Source organism: Rhododendron vialii, chromosome 10a (genome assembly GCF_030253575.1).
Source record: "Rhododendron vialii isolate Sample 1 chromosome 10a, ASM3025357v1".
NCBI classification, from domain to species: Eukaryota; Viridiplantae; Streptophyta; class Magnoliopsida; order Ericales; family Ericaceae; genus Rhododendron; species Rhododendron vialii.
In genome coordinates, this window is record NC_080566.1 from 3,730,684 (window position 1) to 3,753,853 (window position 23,170).

At 38.6% G+C, this 23,170-nt stretch overlaps 2 protein-coding genes across 3 annotated transcripts in view; both read left to right on the forward strand.

Annotated features, from left to right (window-relative positions):
* Nucleotides 1–3,618: 3,618 nt before the first annotated feature.
* LOC131302755 (probable leucine-rich repeat receptor-like protein kinase At1g35710) overlaps nt 3,619–23,170 on the forward strand; it is a 51,100-nt gene continuing 31,548 nt past the window's right edge. Inside the window, exon 1 of the mRNA XM_058329559.1 lies at nt 3,619–4,424. Coding sequence (XP_058185542.1) covers nt 3,719–4,424 — 706 coding nt within the window. The 5' untranslated portion in view covers nt 3,619–3,718. The remainder of the gene's footprint in view (nt 4,425–23,170) is intronic.
* On the forward strand, nt 4,419–14,713 carry LOC131304772 (MDIS1-interacting receptor like kinase 2-like). 2 transcript variants are annotated; one of them, XM_058332147.1, is made up of 2 exons: nt 4,419–5,523; nt 14,298–14,713. In XM_058332147.1, the coding sequence occupies exons 1-2, from the start codon at nt 4,749–4,751 to the stop codon at nt 14,696–14,698; spliced, it is 1,176 nt and encodes a 391-aa protein (XP_058188130.1). In that variant the 5' UTR covers nt 4,419–4,748; the 3' UTR covers nt 14,699–14,713. The 2 variants fall into 2 exon arrangements, with proteins under 2 accessions (XP_058188130.1, XP_058188129.1); XM_058332146.1 differs by lacking the exon at nt 14,298–14,713 and adding an exon at nt 5,604–6,144.

The window sequence follows — 23,170 nt, forward strand, 5'->3', positions numbered from 1 at the left end:
AAGAAATGAAGAGCCGCTAAAAGGGAAATGCTATGATACACACCCTCGTACCATATGTACCCGTATAATCAAACCATAGAGAGGCATAACCAAATCATTGAGAGTCGTAATCAAATCATTAAGAGGCGTAACCAAACACTTCCTTCAATTGTTATGCCTCTCAATGGCAAAATGTTACGCCTCTCAATGGTTTGATTATATGGGTGCATATGGCACGGGATCGAGTGTGTACTGTAGGATCGATGACCCCTGAAAACTTAAAACTTAAAATAATATATATGGATTGGTTCAGGTTCAGTTCGGTCCGGATACTTTCTTCTACCAAACCTAAACCGAAAACTGGGTTGTTGTCGTGATTTTAAAACCAAAACCGCCCCATGGGCTGATAAATTTTAAAAAAGGGAAACGCCCCTTTGACTGCAACCCTTGGCTTGTACTGTTTGGGTGAGTCAAGTCAGCCAGGGTACGAATTTTCCTTTTACCCTTCAATATCGTTTTCATCAAATGACCCCAGACTTTTCAAGTTTTATGTACTCTATGAATCAGAATGAAATCGATTAGCTGCCCTCTGTTAGATATATTCCAGGTTTTGAGATAGTTATTCATTTTACCGCCATACATTACTTCTGCACAGGTAAATGAGAAGCAGATGAAAAATTCTGTAATTTTAGATAGAAAGGCTTCCAAAAATAGTGAGTCAAGCCAAAGTCGTCGGCTGTTTTAGACGAATTTGGCCTCCTTCGTAATAGTGATCAATTGACCCCTGCGCACAGTCATCTCAAGTTAGTTAAGTCTCTCTTGAATACCGCGTATTTGTGGTCCCATATGTAAAACTCACTTTCCCTATTCACTTTCTGCGCACATTCGCAGTCCACACACACGACATCAACAGAGCGCAATCAATGGTGGTACTCAAGTAGTCATTTGGAACGCGCCTACGAAGTGCGACTCGTCCCGATCAGACTAATTTCTTACGACATATTCTTCTTTGCAAGTCCTACGAGGCGAAGGGTTCGAGGATCATGATTATGGACTCAGAATTACCCAATTGTTAGTCATAGAGTCCTATGGCTGTAAATGAATTGAGCCATTAATTCGTGAACTTTTCGAGGCTCGACTCGGTGAAGACTTGTTTGAGTTCGATTTGTCTACAAATTGAACCGAACCCGAGTCTCAATTTTAGGCTGGTTTCATAAATGAGACGAATATGAACAGAGTAAATAGCAGGATGAGTCAAGTATAATTCAACCACCTCAGGCTCGAGAGGTGACCTGATCTAGATCATCAAACCCCACATGAACTAATCCGTATAATATTACTAACACGTATATATAATCTTCTATCTATCTATTCTATTCTATTCTTTCTATATCCTATGCAAATGTGTTTAGGCCTCCCAAGCCTCCAAACTTTCATTTCTAATTTTCTAGAGTTTTTATTTTCTTTTTTAATTTACAAAAATGGAAGGGAGAAAGTAAGGAAGAGGAGGGGGGGGGGGGGGGGGGGGGGGGGGGGTGGGGTGACGGGGGTGGGTGGGAGAGAGAGAGGGAGAACGGGGGAGTGGGTAGCAACAAAAACCTATTATAAAAAAGGCACTACAGTTTTTTCGATGAATTATCTGTGTGGGCGTCGGTCATTGCCTCGGTAATCTAGCCGAAACCCATTAACCGAGGTCTCATATTGGCACGGCCTAGAGGATTGTACTGGCGGACAGCATATATCCTTCTATTTACTCGCTTAGCATCAAGTCTCCTGTTGACACTTCGGTTAATTATCGAAGAGTGCATTCCGTTAAGGTCTCTTTAAAGAATGTAGCATAGCAGGAGGGACCAAGAGCGACACGTGGCGGAAAGGATCATCTGGGCCAGGTCTGGCCATGTGCTCCATAACCTTCTTATCCAATCCGTCATCTGTGATGTCATCCGAGGCGGTTACCCAAGCGTATCTTTCACGCGCTAGCTTGGAGGCCAAGCAAACCTAGGTTTATAAATATAAGGGGATACTCATCTTTGAGAGGTATGCCATTCTTCCCTAACCCTAGAGCTAAATCTCTCTCCCTACATCTAACTTGATTGTCGGAGGGTCACTGGGCTATTCCAACCCTAGTGACTTGTTGCAGGTCCAGAGGCGCAGGGGAGCGGAGCAGAGGGAGGAGAAACCTAACCCAGGCCAAGGTCCCGTCAAATCGAACCCCCACATTATCAAATCAAAGTCCAGAAACACTTCAAAGGTCAAAAAAATAAAATAATCAAAGGTTAATGAAAAAGAAAAAAAATGTGAACTTTAATCCGGCAAATTCAAAAAAGTAGAACAATTAACTTGTCGATAGTAATCAGTATAGAAATTCACGTGCATAGAGTGGGCACAATTACTATGTGTTCGTTCTATTCTTTTGAATAGGTTCATCTCAATTACTATGTGTTCGTTCAATTCTTTTGAATAGGTTCATCTCTCTCAGGCGTCTTTCTCTATACTTCATGTTATGCATTTAGAATGTATCATTTCAAACAAAGTTCAAATTTGAAAAAAAAGAGCCACGGACATTGCTATTTCTTTCTCAACTTTTATGGGCAAATTCTCATAGAAAATTATTCCGCGGACTCTATACACCTCTTGAGTGGTTTTTTCTTTATTAACTAGTTTTGTACCCGTTCGATGCACATGAAAGTAAGAAAAAAAGAGATTTTATTTTTGTGATCTTCGTGCATTGAACTGGTACAACGCTATAGAATATGTATGTATATATATGTATGTTATTTTTAAGTTTTTAGCGACTCTTCATTTCTTCTCCTCTTCTCATTCTTCTCATACTCCTATAAAATCTCAAAAGTGTTCCATAGAAGCGCAAACAAGTCGACCCAAAAATCTTTTATAACGAGGCTTTCAATTTGTTAATTCATTCCTACTCTACACTTGAGACAAGCCTTTGGAATTTAAGAAGATAACGATCTTTAGTGTATTATGATTTAGAATTGAAGAAGAATCCAATTCTAAAAACTTTCCACAGTCGTAAATGCTTTGTTGTAGGCGCGTTTTTGAGTAATTGTGGATTGATCACACCATTTATTGCGTTCTCTTTAGGGCGTGTGGATTAATAATATTGAAACTAGCGAAAGAGTTTAAAATTTTAAAAGTTTTAGGTCATTTGATGGCTGTTACATTAGAAGGTAGAACCGTAGAAGGAAACTTCGTACTGTGACAATTACATCAGAGAAAAGAGCCGATGAAGTTGTTTTTTAGTAAAGAATAAGTTGCCAATATATGTTAAATTTTGTTTTTTAAACATATTACACCCATGTTTTGTGCGTAATGTTTTACGTTTAGTGAATGAATAGTTACGAAGGATTCACTAATAATGCTTACGCATAATCTGTTTTTCTTGATCGACGGTTAATTCTTTTTTTAAGGCGACTAGATTGTTGAATTTCCAGCATAATATGAAGTTGGATTTAACAGATTTTTATTTTATTTTTATAATTTTGACACGATTATCAGAATCACTGATAGCAAGTCATCTCTCTCTCGCTCTCTCTCTCCCTTAGCTCAAGTCAATGACTCCAACATTTTGGAAATGAAGAATACGTGGAAACTCTGCATCCAAGACCTGCCGGGTCAACAAGTCAACCCAAAACTATTTTTAAAAAGTCTCTTGAGCATTGTTCTCTGCATCCAGTGCTCAATATTTTTGCTGCAAAAAAAACCTCATATACCTTAAACCATGAGTAACAATACCATATTCACTGCTGTTTATTTTGTTATGCTGCTAGCATTAAGCATGGCAGCTAGTATTAGCATATTTTCAGTTCCATCCTTCGCAAAATTATCATCATCGTCGTCATTTTCATCTACGGCAGAGGCAAAAGCTCTGCTCAATAGTGGTTGGTGGGGAAACTTTTCTCCAACATATCATTGCAACTTGGAAGGCATCGCTTGCAATAGGGCAGGAAGTGTCATTCGGATGGAAGCTCCATATTATTATTATAATGAAAATCTTGCATACATGAATTGGTCTTCCTTGCCAAATCTGGAATATCTTGATCTCAGTGGCTCTAACATAACTGGGGGAATTCCGGTCGAAATTGGTACTCTCTCCAAGCTCACCCACCTTGACCTTTCTTACAACTATCATCTTGAAGGTGTTCTGCCAACTATCCTGGGAAACCTCACCCAATTAGTCCACCTCGACTTATCGAAAACTGATATCGGAGGTCCAATCTTCTCAACTATTGGTAATTTGAGTGCTCTAGCCCATTTGTCTCTCAGTTCAATTAACCTCGGCGGCTCCATCCCTCCAGAAATGGGGAACCTAAAGAATTTGGTCAAGATGGATTTGAGTTTCAACAGCCTTGGAGGTTCAATCCCTTCATCTATTGGCCATTTATCTAATTTGACCGATTTGTACCTTAATTCAAATCAACTCACTGGTCATATCCCAACTAGTATTTGCAAATTGAAGAACCTGAAGTATTTGGAACTCTCTGAAAATTTACTTAGTGGGCATCTACCAAGGCAGATAGGAAGACTCTGTAATTTGGAGTATCTAGGGTTACGGAGAAATGACTTCATTGGAACCATACCCAACGGACTTATATATGTGAAACCACTGCAGTACTTATATCTCTCCGACAAAAATCTCGTTGGAAAAATCCCAACTTGTCTTTGTTTAGTACCATTTCTCAACTTATCACACAATCGTCTCGAGACTCTCGAAAGTCAAATCCCAAATAGATCTCAAAATTTGTGTCCATATGATTGCTAACGCAAAATATTCCTCCTCTTGTTTTACGGTCAATAAAGAAAACAAAAGAAGGATAATTACCCTTGTCCTTTCCCTCCTTAGCGCAATTTTCCTTGCCTATCTAGGGTGTGTTGTGTGCTTTTGTTTCCGTAACACCGAAAAAATCCAAAGTGAGGCAAGAGCAACCTATCACGGGGATATTTGCTCCATATGGAATTACGATGGAAGAATTGCATATGAAGATATCATCAAAGCAACAAATGACTTCGACATCAGATATTGCATTGGAACAGGCGGATACGGCAGCGTGTATAGAGCTCAATTGCCAAGTGGCCAAGTAGTTGCCTTGAAGAAACTTCATCGGTTCGAAGCAGAGGACCCGGCGTTTGACCATTCGTTCAGGAATGAGGTCCAAATGTTGACTAATATACGACACAAGAACATCGTGAAGCTTTACGGATTTTGTTTGCACAACAGATGCATGTTCTTGGTGTACGAGTACATGGAAAAAGGAAGCTTATTTTGCGCCTTGAGGTTCGATGTCGAAGCTTCTGAAATTGGATGGACTCAAAGGGTAAAAATCATTGAAGGAATGGCACATGCTTTATCCTACTTGCATCATGATTGCACCCCACCAATTGTTCATCGGGACATATCAAGCAACAACATTCTGTTGAACTCTCAACTAGAGGCTTTTGTTGCTGACTTCGGAACTGCCAGACTGTTGCATCCCGATTCATCCAACCAAACCGTTATGGCAGGCACTTACGGATATATTGCACCAGGTACAGGTATTGCCTTTGTTTTTATCAAAGTAAACATCTATGGTTGTTTTCAAAATCCATATATTTTGGTGTTTTTGCAGAACTTGCCTATACCATGGTTGTGACTGAAAAGTGTGATGTTTATAGCTTTGGAGTTGTGGCACTAGAAACGATCATGGGAAGGCATCCGGGAGACCTTCTATCATCCTTGACGTCGCCTCCAAGCGAAAACATGATGATAACCGATGTCCTAGATTCCCGCCTTCTGCCTCCAACAAATCCAATAGTTGCGGGGGACATCGTTCTAGTTGCTACAATGGCATTTGCATGTTTAGATCCTAAGCCCAAGTCCCGACCATCGATGCTACGCCTGTCTCAAGAGTTTCTTTCTCTTCGGAAGGCTTTGGCTGCACCCCTTCGTACAGAATCATTGTGGAATCTGTGGAATCGGAAAATGGACTTTGTCCACCAATCAAATGAGCACGTGATCAGTGCTCAAGTTTGAAAAGAGATATTTACCTCCTTCTCAGCCGTTAGTTGTTATGATCATTTTGAATGTGTTTTAAGAAAATGTCTATCCCAATGGAGCCATGCTGTATTAGTTTACTGAAATGGCAATACATTTTTGTGTTTTCTGAACTAGCTTGTGTTCATTGTATTGACATGGTAATACGATTAGGCCTTTCCTATTCAAATGGCCAAGGACTGAAATCCACGGTAGTCGTGCTGGCACCATATGCTATGTAGTGTTCATATCCCTATGTTTCGATGTATTTCTAGCCGAACATATGGAAATCCCCGAGGCATTCCTCGAGGGTTAGAATGCATAAAAGCGGGGGTAATGCGTGGAAGACTCAGAAACCATACTAGTGCCTAAGAGAAGACCACACTTAACAAAAGAATAAGCATCATCTTAGATTCTATAAAAAGGCTTCCAAGATTTGCAACCAACTACAACAGTTCTAAACTGGCCGGATGAAATAGGATGTGTGTTGCTTATGTAAACATCCAAAAAGATATTCCCATGCCTAAAAGCACGACGCAACAATATAAAAACCCAACGTAAGTGGGATATTCCTCTCTAGTACCAATTTATCATTCCCGTCGATGCAACGCCCAACTTTTCGAGTCGTGCCTTTAGGCATATATGGAGTAGGAATACGCAACAAAGAAAACACATTGCAACCAGTAGTTCAACCAGGAGTTTTTTTAGCTATTACTTGACAAATCTGTAGTTCACTTCAAAGTTATCTGTAAAAATGATTGCCACATTGTTGTGATTTAATCGATTGGGTGTATTACGATTTAGAATTGAATAAGAGTCGGATCTGTTGTACACGCTTTGTTGTAGACACGTTTTTTGAATGATTGTTGATTGATTACCATTGAGTGGGTTCTCTTAAGGGCGTGTGGACCACAAATATGTGGTAAGTTTTTGGGGGAGAGGTGATTTGCGTGTAGGACCACACTGCACATTATTGAAAGAGAAAGACTACTAAACATGAAAAGTCTTAGGTCAATTGATGACAATTCCATTTGAAGGTACAAGGAAAATTCGTGCATTTGTGAGTTCTCTCTAAGATGTGAAAACGATCACTGCATTGTTGTGATTTAATCGATTGTGTTTACATGTATTTCTAGCGGTCAGAATGTGTGAAAATACTAGATAAAGGAGCAATGCTATATTAATTTGCTATTCCGCAACGGGGTCAATACCAAAGTGGCAATACTTTTCTATGTTTTCTAAACTAGCTGGTGTTCTATCGTATTGACAAGGTAATACGATTGGGCCTTTCCTATTCAAAAGGCCAAGGACGACTGAATCCACATTAGTCGCGCTGGCACCACATGCTACGTAGTGTAAATATCTCTATGTTTGGATGTATATCCAGCCGTCGGATCATGTGAAAGGACAAAGATATGGAAATGTCGATTCATGTATGAGGAATGCATCCATGTTGCTCACCTCTTCACCCAATGCGTGGAAGACTGAGAGCCAGCACTTTTGCCTAAGGGTAGGCCACAATTTACAAAAGAATAAGCGTCATCTTAGATTCTGCAAAGAGACTTTTCAATTCATCAAGTCATTCTAGCCTTTAGTTTTTCAATAAGTGATCGTTGTGCCCCCCAAAAGAAAACGCATCCATGTTGTTGTGATTTACATAATTAATAGTGTCATCCGATTTAGAATTGAATAAAAATCCAATTCTTAAACTTTCAGCCATACATATACGCTTCGTCTTAGGCGCGTTTTTTAATGATGGTTGATTGATCAACATCGAGTGTGTTCTTCAAAGGACATGTAGACCTCCAATATGTGGAAAGTTATTGGGGTAGAGGTGATTTACGTAGAAGACCACATTACACATTACTAGAAGAGAAAGACATAAAAACTTGAAAAGTCTGGGGTCATTTGATGAAAACGATATTGAAGGGTAGAAGGAAAATTCGTACCCGGGCTGGCTTGACTCACCCAAATAGTACAAGCCAAGGGTTGCAGTCAAAGGGGGGTTTTCCCTTTTTTAAAATTTGTTGGCCCATTGGGCGGTTTTGGTTTTAAAATCACGACAACCTCCTAGTTTCGGTTTAGGTTTGGTAGAAGAAAGTATCTTGACCGAACCAAACCGAATGAACCCAAACCAATCTATATAATATTATTAATAGGTATGTATAATATATATATATATATATATATATATATATATATATATATATATATATATATATAAACACACACGCACGCACACATATATTAGTCCCTTTCAGGTAAGGGCGTCCTCATTTTAAATAAAATGCGGACGTCCAATTTTCTCCCATTTTCAGATCAAATTTCGATGATTCGAGCCACTCAATGTGTTCAGAACGTGGTTTTAAGGGTACCCGCGAGAAATCAGCAAAAAAAAAAAGACTGGGAAGGGCTTGATTTGAGCAGTTTTTATTTGAACCGTTCGATAAAATACTGTCACGCCCTCGATATTCAACATAAATAAAGATAGCTTTTTGTAAATAAAACTCCTCACGATATCTTACATAATACCCCAAAAGATTTCACCATGTCCTAATTATTAAATTACAGATCCAACTCCAAGAGTTTGAATATATTACATCATAAAAAAAAAAATTGGTTCCATTACATTCCCAAAAAATGCGTTTTATCAAAATGTCCATAGGTCTCTTTTACCACCTCTTTCGAGAATATCACTTGAATGCATGCACTTCGCTCTATGTTACTGCTCCGGGTTCATACCTGAAAAATGATAGGTTGAGCTACACTAGCCCAGCAGAGAAATCTACACAACCATTATATGTAAATGGGATGACAGGTAGAATGAATAACGGAGACAAGGTAAGGTATCTCAAAGTAGAAACAAAACATGATTAGTAATTGTCCCAATATCGATGACATAAATGAAGTTCCATGACTATACATCAAGACTATAGACTAACCATAATACCTTATTCCGAATACTCTATCCGCTCCTCGACTTCGCTTTCGTCATAACGTCACATGTTTAAAGAAAAAGACCTGTTGATGCATGACTCTATGGTGTTGTCTCAGCAACCAATCACTTCTCTCGTATATTCATCAAATAAACCCTTTCGTTTACTCATATACATCACCGTTGCAATCCCACATCACATGTCATAAACGAGTGCTCCTTCTGGGCTATTTATGGAGTCCCGCTACTCCCTACAAATACCTTCCTCACTAAAGGAACTAAATCACATCACGTAGTATAAGTCACTGTACCACAATTCCTCCAACACACCTCACCACTCAACCATTCATCTCAATCACATATAATGAATTCACAACAAAGACTTACTCACAAAGAGGTGGTACGGACAACTTCATCTCAATCAACTCGCGATCATCACGTTATTAGTTTCTCATCACTATACAAGCACTCACATATCAAAAGATATTCTCTCACAACGATTCATAGATTTTCACCTTGCAACTCATAAAATCGTATAAGTTACGCAAGAGGTATACCACATATCAAACACAAAGAAATGTCTCACGTGTCCATGCCTAGCGTTGTTTAACTCAAAGAGTGTTCTACGTTTTTCACATCGTATGTCAACACATATAACCTTCGTCCACCTATATTCCTTATATTCTCTAAACCCTCGTTTCGGTGTCATAAGACTCATACAGAACCCAACGACCACCACAAAGCCTAGTATACCACTAGCCTCGTCAAACCACTCAATTAAGTACTTAGGAGAACCTAAGAACATCCATGTCTCACCCAAACGATTCTAAGGAAAAGGATTTTCCAATATCTACGAACATATTTATCTTATTTTGGCTACCAAATCTTATTGGTTAAGAGTTAGGAGATGAGACCACCACCATTGGAAAGTAGACTTCCGGCACATGAATTTCGGTATAAAATTTACCCAAAACAGAGTTCGGATGAAAAAGTTATGCCCTTCCGAAGTTTTGCCAAAATGCTGAATTTTTCATTTCCTACCGGTAGGACACATTTTCCTACCGGTAGGAGACCATAATTTCACGAAAATGACTCTACTGGACAGCGTTTCTACAGGTAGGGCCAAAACTCCTACCGGTAGGACTTGGGTTTTCAGTGCACGATTTTCAGATTTCACCAGAACGATTCCAACAACAAAACCAATGATCTAGGGTGCGATTCAAACACCAAATCGACACATAAACATATGATAGTTGTGAGAAATCCCTACCTCGAAGTCGAAGAACGAAATCCAAGCCCAACCAAGCAAGCCCTAGCTCCGAAAACTTCGAATCATCCGAATACTCCTCTCCGAGCTCAAACCCACGAATTTCCAAGCTCTAGAACACTTGAATGCGAGAACTTTGCGGTGGATTGAGGTGGGTTCGAGGTATATTGGGGTGTTAGAGTGTGAGAGTTTGAGAGAGAGAGAGAGAGAGAGAGAGAGAGAGAACGAGAGAAGCTGAGAGAAAGAGATCGGGAGGAGAGAGAGAGAGGGATTGGGATTTTGATCCTCTACACCCTCACACACACACATATATACTAGGACACACACCAACCACACTTGCACTCCATCCACTTTTAATCCTATCACATTGACCCCAAATCAAATAAATTCAACAAATTTCACATTTAGTCGAGAGTCTAACATTAATAAAACCTTTAAACTATTTTTCAAAAATACGGGTCTCTACAAATACAAACAAAAACTGCTCAAATCAAGCCCTTTTCGATCTATTTTTTTTGCCGATTTCTCGCGGATACCCTTAAATCACGTTATGAACATATTGAACAGCTCGGATCATAGCAAATTGGTCGAGAAATGGGATGTCCTTCCTTAACTAAACAAGTTAAGGGCGCCCTTACCTTAAGTTTTGTGTGTGTGTGTGTGTGTGTGTATATATATATATGTACCAGTGAGAAATCAACAAAAAAAAAGATTGGGAATGGCTTGATCCAAACAGTTTTTGTTTGTTTTTTATCGAATGGTTCAAATAAAAACTGCTCAAATCAAGCCCTTTCCGGTCATTTTTTTTGCTGATTTCTCGCGGGTACCCTTAAAATCACGTTTTGAACACATTGAGCAGCTCAGATCATCAAAATTTGTTTGGAAAAGATGAGAAAATGGGACGTCCGCATTTTATTTAAGATGAGGACGCCCTTACCAAAAGGGAACTCTCTCTCTCTCTCTCTCTCTCTCTCTCTACATATATATATATATATATATATGTATATACATATATATATATATTATTTTAAGTTTTAAGTTTTCGGGGGTCATGCTACGGTACACACTCCCGTGCTATATGCACCCGTATAACCAAACCAATTGAGAGACATAATATTTTACCATTGAGAGGCATAACAATTGAAAAAAGTGTTTGACTACGCCTCTCAATATATAGTTTGGTTATGACTCTCAATGATTTGATTATGCCTCTCTATGGTTTGATTATACGGGTGCATATGATATGCGAGTGTGTATTGTAGCATTTCCCTTTTAGCCACTCTTCATTTCTTCTCCTCTCCTCATTCCTCTCATACTCCTAAAAAATCTCAAAAATCTTCCATAGAAGTTTGAAAATCATTTATTGATTGGTACCGTACACCACAGAAGCATGCACCAATAAATATGTCATAGTCTCAAACCCCAAAACGTGATGAGATGAGTAATGGTAAAATCTAAAGGCAAGTAACGCATTATAATCTTGGAACATTACTCCCCGCGTCCCATAATTTTTGTTCGTTCTGTTAAACGATGTCTTAAAAGTAACAAATTTTTATCAAGATCTAGAAAAAACTCTACTTTTTCCCAAATAAAAAGAACCCCTTGATGTATAGTAAGTTGAAAAAAAAAAAAAAAACCAAAATTTTCTAGCAAAAATTGAATTACTTTTAAGACCCTATTTTGTGAACTGGACAAATGTTTAGGGACGGAGGGAGTAGCCGAATTTTGACAGGATATGCACAATACCTTCCCGCTTATTGGTTGTTTGATCAAATTTTAACAAAAATATGCTAAATTTTCGACTTGCGCCGGGCATCACATGTGCCCCGGCCTCTAATTAACATTACTTCTGCACAGGTAAATGAAAAGCAGATGATTCTAATGCAAAGTTCTGTAATTTTATATCAAAAGGCTTCCAAAATGTTGGCCACTGAGATTCTTTACTCCAAAAACAGGGAGCTGTCAAGCCAAAGTCATCGGCTCTGTTTCAACGAATTTAGCCTTCTTTGTAATAGTGATCAATTAACCCCAGTCATCTCAAGTTAGTTCAAACTCACTTTCCTAACAACTTTCTGAGCACATTCGCAGTCCACACACACGACATCAAGAGAGCGCAATCAATGGTGATACTCAAGCAGTCATTCGAAATGCGCCTACCAGATGCGACTTGTTCGCACCTGTCTCGATCAAATTAATTTTTGACGAGATATTCTTCTTTGCAAGTTCTACGAGACAAAGGATCTCAAGAGTTACCCAATTGTTAATCATAGTACACTATCAATCAATCAAATAATAACATGATGATCATTTTTCCAGATCATGACTTTGAAGTGAACTAGTGTTTTAGACTCATGAATAGAGCATTATTTGTTCGAGTCCATAATCTAGCTGTTACATTCTCTTTAAATTCCATTAACGATTTGCGGTGTTTGCAAAGGTTTCGATATTGCACCTATTTTCTTAAGCGTTTCCAACGTTCAATATGGGCACACTATGCTTATCGTTATGGAAAGAACCTGGTGGAAATTCCTGGTACAAATTAAACAGAAAGATTCTTTAATTGGAGCTTCTACCAGAGTTAATTGCGGGAGGATTCAAGTATAATTCAACGATTAGCAAAGTTCATTAGGGCTTCTACCAGAGTTAATTGTGGGGGAATTCCGGTTGAATTCCGGTTGAAATCTCATCCAATTAGTCCACCTCAACTTATCTAGGACTAATATCAGAGGTCCAATCCCTTCATCTATTGAAAATTTGAGAACTCTGACCCGTTTGTATCTCAGTTCAAGTAAACTCAATGGCTCCATCCCTCCATAAATAGGGAACCTAAAGAATTTGGTCTGGATGGATTTGAGTTTCAATAACCTTGGAGGTCCAATTCCTTCATCTATTGGCCATTTATCTAGTTTGACCTATTTGTACCTCCATTCAAATAACCTCAGTGGTCCAATTCCTCGAGCTATAGGGAATTTTACATATTTGACTAACATGTGCCTCAATAATAATCTCCTCACAGGTCACATTTCCCAACTAGTATTTGCAAATTGAAGAACCTGACGTTTTTGGACCTCTCTGATAATTTGCTTAGTGGGCATATACCAAGGCATGCAGCTAGGAAGACTCTGTAATTTGGAGCATCTAGGGTTAGAGAGAAATGTCTTAATTGGAACCATACCCAACGGACTTGCATATTTGACACAAACGAAGTACTTATATCGATCTCTCCCACAATAATCTTCTTGTTGGAAAAGTCCTGCATTGTCTGTGTTTGGTAATATTTCTCAATGTGTCATACAATCATCTCGACAGTCGATTCCCAAATAAATCTCCAAATTGATGTCCACATGATTGTTATAAAGCCCAAAATTCATCCTCTTGTTTTAGGGTTTGTTGTGTGGTTTCTTTCCGTAAGACCCAAAAAATCCAAAGTGAGGCAAGAGCAACCAATCATGGGGATATTTGCTCCATATGGAATTACGATGGAAGAATTGAATATGAATATATCATCAAAGCAACAAATGACTTCGACATCAGATATTGCATTGGAACAGGTGGATATGATAGTGTGTACAGAGCTCAATTGCCAAGCGGCCAAGTAGTTGCCTTGAAGAAACTTCATCGGTTGGAAGCAGAGGACCCTGCATTTGACCATTCTTTAAGGAACGAGGTCCAAATGTTGACTAATCTACTACACAAGAACATCGTGAAGCTTTACCGATTTTGTTTGCACAACAGATGCATGTTCTTGGTGTATGAGTACATGGAAAAGGAAGCTTCTTAAATTGGATGGATTCAAAGGGTTAAAATTGTTGAAGCAATGGCACATGCTTTATCTTACTTGCATCACGATTGCACCCTGCCAATTGTTTATCGGGATATATCGAGCAATAACATTCTGTTGAACTCTCAACTAGAGGCTTTTGTTGGTGACTTCGGGACTGCTAGATTGTTGCATCCCGATTCATCCAATCAAACCGTTATTGCAGGGACTTACAGATATATTGCACCAGGTACGTATGGGTATCACCTCTGTTTTATCCAAGTAAATGTTTGTGGTTATTTTTAAATCCATCTTTGTGTCTTTGCAGAACTTGCCTATACCATGGTTGTGACTGAAAAGTGCGATGTCTTTAGCTTTGGAGTGGTGGCACTAGAAACAATCATGGGAAGGCATCCAGGAGACCTCCTATCGTCCTTGACATCGCCTCCTAACGAAAACATGATGATAACCGATGTCCTAGATCCACGCCTTCCGCCTCCAACTAATCCAATAGTTGCGGTGAACATTGTTCGAGTTGCTACAATGGCATTTGCATGTTTACGTCCTGAGCCCAGATCTAGACCAACGATGCTACGCCTGTCTCAAGAGTTTCTTTCTCGTAGGAAGACTTTAGCTTTACCCCTTTGTACAGTTTCACTACAGCAGCTTTGGAATCGGAACATGAACTATGTCCAACTAGCGAAGGAGGTGATCAGTGCCCCAGTTTGAAAAGAGTCTCGATTCCTTTTGAGGCCTTGGTTGTTTTGACCATTAAGTATATATCTAATTTTTTTACACCATTGATTCATTGAACAGAAAAACACTCTCAGCTTTTATTGCCAGGAGAGCTTAAATCAAAATCATTTAGGCACGTGCTTGGATCCAAAATGTGGGCCAACCTGGTTCAGTGACTAAAGTTAGAAGCATGTTGTTTCAGCCCAAGCCCAATCAAGATTTAAACATGTTTTTTCCTTTCGTTTCTCTAATTTGCGGCAAGTGCATGTTAAAGCAAATATATGAGAACTGATTGTCATGTAAACTTCATAAACCATGATAACAGATCAGCCTTTTGGTTTGAGAAGTATTATGGAACACACATTTAAACTACCTGGTTGAGATGAAAAAGAATATTATTCCTGTGTAGATAGATATCCACCCTGCGATTATAGTTTTTCCCTATCGTTCTTGTTTTGGCAACAGCTGTTATATATGCTTTCAATAGTGTTTTGATTTCTTGTTTTATACATTTCCTTGGTGGAAGGACGAGACGCTTCACTTCTGTTACATTATCACCATTACTTGATTAATTACAACTGCTGAATTTGAATTCCGCACAATTTGTGAGGATATTGACATGTTTTGAGCTTCCTTTAATTTGTTGCACTTTTGTAAAAGAGTGCAGTAAGCAATCTCAATATGTTAGATGCTGTACTTTTGAAAAAAGCAGCGATTAATTCTCATCAGCGGTACTTTTCAAGATTTGTTGTTGAACTTGTAAATATCAAAATGTCCAGAAATCTTTTCATGAAATATAATGTTTTAAATCAAGTTCTACTCGTACAAATGTATGTATTGCTCTTTCTTTCTATGGGTCCTCGTGCCCTTTTTCAAATGGAATTCGAACCAAGTTTGCTGCCCCCAATACAATGTTTCCTCACATCAGACATGTAATGTTCAAACAATCTTCAGCCATGCCAAGGTGGGTTTTCCGTCTAATGATTATTTGCTTATTCATGAGGATGATATCATGTTCAGTCAAATTGTGATACTCGAACATTAATCAGATTGCTCGTGCTACATTGACTCATCGGTGTTCTCCGCAGTTCCCTTGAAATCTGATTTTTTGTGGTGGCCGCTATTTGCAGCGTAGTTTCTGCTACGCGCAGCCAATTGCTACCTACAAACCACCACCTTATAAGAATTTGCTACTTGCAGCCAAAAGAATATCCATGAAGTCCCTTTTTTGCCCTTGTATACATTATACATACAACCCAACCCAGCACCTCTATCATTCTCTTCCCCGATCCTTTCTTTTCTCTCTCTTTTCTCTCGTTCTGCAGGAGATCCCCGCCTCCCCACCCCACGGCGCCGCCACCCACCCACCATTACCGCCACCCCGTCTCTCTCTCCCTCTCTCTCTCTCTCTCTCTCTCTCCCCACCTCCCCACCCCGTCTATCTCTCTCTCTCTCTTCCCTGTTTTTTCTTCTGTACAGTCCCCACCACAACACCACTCCCACCACACCACGACAGTAGCGCAACTTTGAGGCAAAGGAGGTGTGAGAAGAAAGCACACCACACCGGCATCACCAACAATTTCGAAGTGGAACATCGGTAAAATTTTGAATCTTGTTATTACGCGATTTTTTTTTCGTTTGATTTTTGTTTTTTTTCCAGAGAAACACACAATACGTTATTTTGTGTATTTAAAATTTAATCGGACATTAGAATCTGATTGTTTTTCACAATTTCGGATAGATGATTGTTTGCCCCTATTCGGATTTTAATATCTGAAATTGATTGTTTCATTTGGATTTAATTTCCGAATGGCCCCCTAGTCGAATATTATAAAAGTTGAATTGTTAGATCATTAAGAATTTAATATCCAAAATTTATTATCGCATTCGGATTTTAATATCCAAATCTTTATACCACATTCGAACATTATAGTCCGATTAGTCCTCTCTATTTCGATTAGCACTCCTTGGTTGTAACCAGAGCTATAGCTTTTCTTTTAACCAATTTTTGAATGTCTAAATGTTAAAGCAAGCCAAATCAATGAGCTTTGTAGTCTGTACACATGTTAATAAATTTGTAAGATGCAATATGCATGAACAGTGCTCAACACACCAGTTGTAGCTCTTTTATTATGCTTATAGAGACGCGATATGGCTTCACAACTATAACTCACAATGTCATGACACGTAGAAACACTTCCAATTTGTAACACAATAACCTAGTGAAAAGTCTGTTTTGATTACACTCCTAGAAATAGTACCATTAACACAAATGCGAAGAAAATCCCTTTCTGAAATAATTAATTACCTTCGGTTTTGATACCAAAGTCCAATTGGCTATGTTCTTCTGAAACAAGTCACCAAAGGATGTTAATGTAGTCAATTGGTAACTTGGTATACTCAAACCAAGAGAAGCACACCTTCATTAGTGCAATACAACAGACTTTCAGAAACCTCCCGTAACTTTATTTCGGGAAAAGGAGCCACCAATTTTGATTGTTGCATATTTTAGCATGGACAACATGATAGAAATTCATCTTCAAACTAAGTGCTGTACAGTGCAGTAGTAAGCTAGTAATTGGACATTTTCCCAACTAATTCTAGACTGTTCTGATGATGTTCTTTTGTATTAAGTGTCTGAATTGAATTTTTCACATGCATGCTGTTTTTAAGTTGTAATGTTCCACCACCTGCATATAAAGAGACTCTAGAATACCAACTTCATCAAAAGAACTTATAGTTCCAAATAGAACTGAAACTTTTCCTTTAGGAATGAAGAAAGTCAACAATGTGTAGAATAAGAGTGGGAAAGAGAAGGTGGATTCTACAATGTTTCCTGTATTTGTCTTCAGGCGGAAAGTTTCTGATATTTGTCTTAAGTAGTATCCACCAACATGGCATAGGCTACCAATGCCAGAGTATCTTGAAATATTTGACATGTCAACCACCAAACAAAATAGCACATGACCCGTAAACCCAAACATGAAAGGCAAACAACTACTTTGTCACATCAATAGTTGTCATATAGTTTTTTTGTGGACATAGGATAAAGATTGAGAGAAAGAGATCTATTTGCAACATGCATAGCATAACAAGAAATCCTGTGTTAACCCTGTTTTGTCTTTATTATTTGTAAAATGTAGCCATCAGTGTGTCGAATTGTTTATATGCCTAAGGATTCTTCTGTTCATCTATTAATCACCATGCATGAATTGTTAGCTCATTCAGAATTTAATATCTAAAATTTATTACCTCATTCAAATTTTAATATCCAAATCTTTATAACCCATTCGGACATTAATGTCCGATTAGTCCCCTCTATTTCGGTTATTAGAATCTGATTTACTTATCTGTATTCAGAAATTAGAATCCGATCCTCCTATCTTTAATTCATGTGTTCTAACCATAGTCGTCATATATTGAATCGAATTGAGAATTGAATTGACCTTTTTCCCAATTATAAAAGTTGAATTGTTAACTCATTCATGTGGTTTCATATTAGTCAAATGCAACAATGTGATAAACTTTGATTCATGTATAGATTCATATCGTTGTGTGAATCGTATGGTTTTGACAACTATGGTTCAAATGTACAGGAAATGAAACGAGTTCCTCCTACCATTTTTGCAAGGAAGAGGAAGGCTGAGCAAGCTTTAGCTTAAGAAAGTAAACGAGGCAAAACACGAGGACGAAGGCAGAGGCAAGAGGTTGGGGTTGAGGAGGATGTGGTTGTAGAGGCGCTAATAGTCATTCGTATAGTGTGGTCTACGCGTACACAGATGGTCAATGGGAAAATTGGCGCGATCATGTCATGAATGCAGAGAAACGAGTAACGATTCAGCATGGAGTCCCGTGGGAGTCACACCCCGACTACCTTTCTTGGTTTTTGACGGTCTCCCACTTCAGGGTCTCACCCCGTCCCATAGAGGTGCCGTATATCGAGAGTGCGAAAGAGCGCAATGCAGCGGCTTTGGCCATTTTGGACAATGTTTTGGGTGGGACTAGGGCTAGGACTTCAACTTGCCCGTATGAACTACGATGAGCACTTGTTGAAGTGCGGAGGACTTTGAGGGGACCGGAGGCTGCTGAAGCGAGCATAGCAGGCCCTAGTTCGGATCGTTACTCGAGTTGTTACACTAGGTGCCGGCGCCGTGGCCGTACTTGAGACTTGGTGTTCTCTGACTTGTTTTTTATGGACTTTATGGCTTGATTTTGATGGACTTTATGGCCTTGTATTTATTTTGGACACTTTATGGCCATGGTTTATGGACTACTTTTCGTGGTGGAATGACTTTTGTTGTATTGCGGGTAACTATTAGGATATTTGTAATAATTGGATATTGTTAAAATATGAATGCTAAGCAGGGCACGAAAACGTAAATTTTATGGTTGAATCATTCTTGATACTTTCCTAGGCACAAATAATTCGCTACACAATACTCGTATGTGAAAATTTAGATTTAAATGAGGAGTGCCGTACGAACCGAAAATGCTCTAGACAAACATAGAACACTACCAAAAACAAGGGTTTGCATAAATTTCATGTTTTACAATAAGATTCTATGAACTAAAATTTTACATAAAAGCCCTTCGAGCCAACCTAGTCTAGTTCGACTATGTCCGCCATTGCCACATCGTTCCCCACTATGTTTTTAAACTCTTCGATCTTGTTTGAATATTGTGTATCCCATCCATCCGCAAAAGAATCTGAAGTATCATTGAACACTCTTGTCATTGAATAGTCATGTCGAAAAAATTTCTACATAAAATCCGTTGTCGTATTTGACAAAATCTCAGGTGTCATTTAATAGTCCTGTCAGCACGTATTTCGAGGAATAAATTCGCTCCAAATAATCCATTTTTTACGACAGAAAAATGCCACGTTATATTTTCATGTTGGCACGTTATCCAAGACGAAGAATTACATCCCATTTTCACCAATAATAAATAAGGGAGTTAATTTTCAAATTCTCCGTTTTAATATCCACACGCTTTTTCAACCATTACAGCCCATTCATTCGGAGAAAATTCAATTCGGAAATAAATATCCGAAATATATAATAAGTTTTGGACTTTAATTTCTGATTTATATACCAGTAATTGGATTTTAATTTCCGAACAGAATGAGAACCATCAGATATCCGAACCAATCGGACACTAATGTTCAAACTGGATCAATAATTTCGGAAACTAATATTCGAAAGTTATACCCATGTTCAGACTTTAATATTTGATCTGCATACCTTTAATTGGGTTCTAATTTCTGAACCGAATGAAAACTATGAGATAGCCTGACACCATTCGGATACTAATATTCGAATTGGATCAATAATTTCGGAAAGAAATATCCAAAATTTATACCCATGTTCGGACTTTAATATCTTATTTGTACACCTTTAATTGGATTCTAATTTCCGAACAGAATGAAAACTATGAGATAGCATGACACCATTCTTGTTTCTAAACAGAATGTCACGGACTTGACAACTATGAGTTTTTAAACAGAAATACAATAATAGAGTTTCCTTGAAGATCCGAAAACTATAAGCAGACGTAATCATCCAATTTTCAATCTACAATATTAGAGTTTCCTTGAACCCTTAATCACAATGATAAACCCGTGTTGTTTACCGGTGCATCTTATCCAATTTACCAATACTTCATTGGATGGAAAAACCTACACACACATAACAAAAAATTATAGCCCATAATATAAGATTGCATAAGATAAACACTCTATCAAAAAAAATACTCACCGTCTCCGTTGTAAAATGCTCCGTATAATCGTATGGAGGACAAGTCGAAGTAGGTATAGTCGATGGCCCTACATAACTACCAAGTGTTGAAGTGTCACCCTGTAACACTCAAAGACAAACCAGGTAAGTGTAGGATTCTAAGCAGTTTTATTCAGATATTAATATCTGAAAACTGGCACTAAATTCGGATATAAGAGTCCAACAATGTTGACAATATTCGGATATTAATATCCAAATAGTTGTACATAATTCAGACATTAGAGTCTGAAAAGTTAGTAAAGTTTTGGTACTGTGTATCCAACTGTAAGTGCAGGATTCTCTGCAGTTTCATTCAGATATTAATATATGAAAATTGACAATAAATTCGGATATTAATATCCGAATAGTTGTACATAATTCAGATATTAGAGTCCGAAAAGTTAGTAAAGTTTTGGCACTGCGTGTCCAACTGTGTCGGGCCAAAACTGAAATTGAAAATGGAGGGCTTCTGAAATTGAAATGGGCGGGCTTATCTCTTGCTGCGATTTTTGCTCCGTTACTACAACATCTGTGACATGTTTCTCAACATCCATTATGTGATCTTCCAACTCCAAATTGTGGTATATTGATGGGTCAACTTTTACTTGTTTATCAATGGAGGGAGAAGAAGCAATCGAGGTTCCATTGACAATGTAGGAGGAAGAGGAAAGGAGGAAGATAGGCAGACTTGGCTGCTGGTAGGAGGGGCCTTGTGGTGGGTGATGGCAGCTGGGTAGGGATGAAAATGGAGAAGTTTGAATGGGGGAAGGGGGAGAAGTTTCGGGAGGGAGGGATGGACGGGGAGATTTTTTGTGATTGTATGTTCTGGGAGGGAGGGAGGGATGGACAGGAGATGATTTTTGTGGTTGTATGTAATGAATTATGTAAGAGGGTAAAATGGTCAAATAACATGAGATTTTAGGGGTATAATGGTCAAACTGAATAAGGGCATTTTTGTCCATAATTGATAAAAAATTTAATTGGCTGCGAGTAGCAAGAAGTGCGTTGCAAATAGCGGCCACCTTTTTTGTTTTGTTTGTGATATCTGCAGTGTTCATTCAAGATATGGAATTCATAGCGTGCCTTCCATTTTGATTGTGAACTGAATGGTCAAGACTCGGTATCATGGTTCAAAGAATGTTTCGTCCTCGGTGCAGTTCTATAACTACTTGTAGTGCCTTTGGATGAATCACTTGGCCATTGTGTACCCCATTTCTGTAGTTTGTATATCAAAAGAGAAAATGTCTGTATCCTCCATATCCACATCAAACGGTAACCGCAGGTTCTTAGCATCTAAATGAATCTAGGTCATTTTCCTCTTTCTTTTTTTCTCGAGTCAGTGTCCTGTTACCAGTCACTCCTTTAATGCTATCTTTGGGGCTTGTTTTATTTTCTTTGTAAAAGTGGATCTTGGTTTCATTGAGGGAATAGATTAGAGGGAAAAAAGATAGTTGTCATGAAAGTCTGATTTTCTGTCTAATTTCCGAAAAGCATTTTCATGTGCAAAAGAGATGTAGGTTGGATGTTCATTTTTGGCTCTTCATATTCACTAAAGACGCAAAAAATACGATACAGTTTTTTATTTATTTTTTGTCTAAAGTGCAGTGTAGTATATACTTTTTTTAACATCATATCACACTTTTATATAAAACAAAAAAATACCGAACAATCAACAACATTTTGGTATTTCTCATAAAGTCTGCTTGCTTGTTTTGATCTTTCAAGAATATTTGGAATTCATAGCGTGCCCTGCATATTGATTATGAACCGGATGGTGAAGACTCGGTATCATGGTCCAAAGAACCTTTCGTCCTCAGAGAGTTGAGCCATCTTTCAGGGGTGAGTTGTCCAAGTGATTGACTTTCAGAGAGATTGGAGAAAGCTCCGATTATATGTATGGGTTTAGAGAAAGCTAAAGCCGTGCAAAACCAGAAACTTTCGCAACGGAGCTAGGGTTGCTGGGGTTCGGGCGTCGTCCTTGGCATCTGTGTCCTTGGGGGAGAGTTCCTCCGGAAGATCGGTTCCCCCTGGTGACTCCTAATAGGAGGCGTAGGCGTGGTTTCACTTAACAAATTGTCCGAACGAGGATGTACTTTGACATATGAGGAGCATACTTTTTTGAAACGATCACGGAGGATTTTCACTTTTTGGTAGTCGTTCATATCTTTCATTTTTGCCTCCTTGTCTTTTCCTAAATGTGTCTTCTAGACTAGCTTTTTTTTTTTTTTTTTTTGACATGGTCACTAGACTAGCTTGTGTTCTATCGTATGGACAAGGTAATACGAAGGACTGAATCCATAGTAGTCACACTAGCACCATATGCCATGTAGCTAGTGTTCATATCCCTTTGTTTAGAAGTATATATATTAAGCCGACAAATCATGTCAAAGTACCAAGATATGGAAATCTCGTGGCATATCTCGATGTCTAGGAACACATAATAATGAAGGTACGGAGGACCTGGTGCCAGTCGTACCCAATGCGTGGAAGACAGAGAACCCACACTTTTACTTAGGGGTGGCAAATTGAACCCAGACCCATTAACAAACCTAGACCCATCAATTAGAAAATAGACCCAACCCAACCCATTTATTAGTTGGGTAAGAATGGGTTCAAACCCAGCTAACCCATTATTAGTTGGGTCATAATTGGGCATCAATTGGGTCAACTTAAATGACCAAATGGGCAATGA

Excerpts from the sequence above, each read along its gene's own strand:
- LOC131304772 (XM_058332146.1), top strand. The coding sequence starts at position 4,749 with ATGATTGCTAACGCAAAATATTCCTCCTCTTGTTTTACGGTCAATAAA. Across the intron at positions 5,524-5,603 it reads TTACGGATATATTGCACCAG|AACTTGCCTATACCATGGTT; the intron begins GTACAGGTATTG and ends GTGTTTTTGCAG.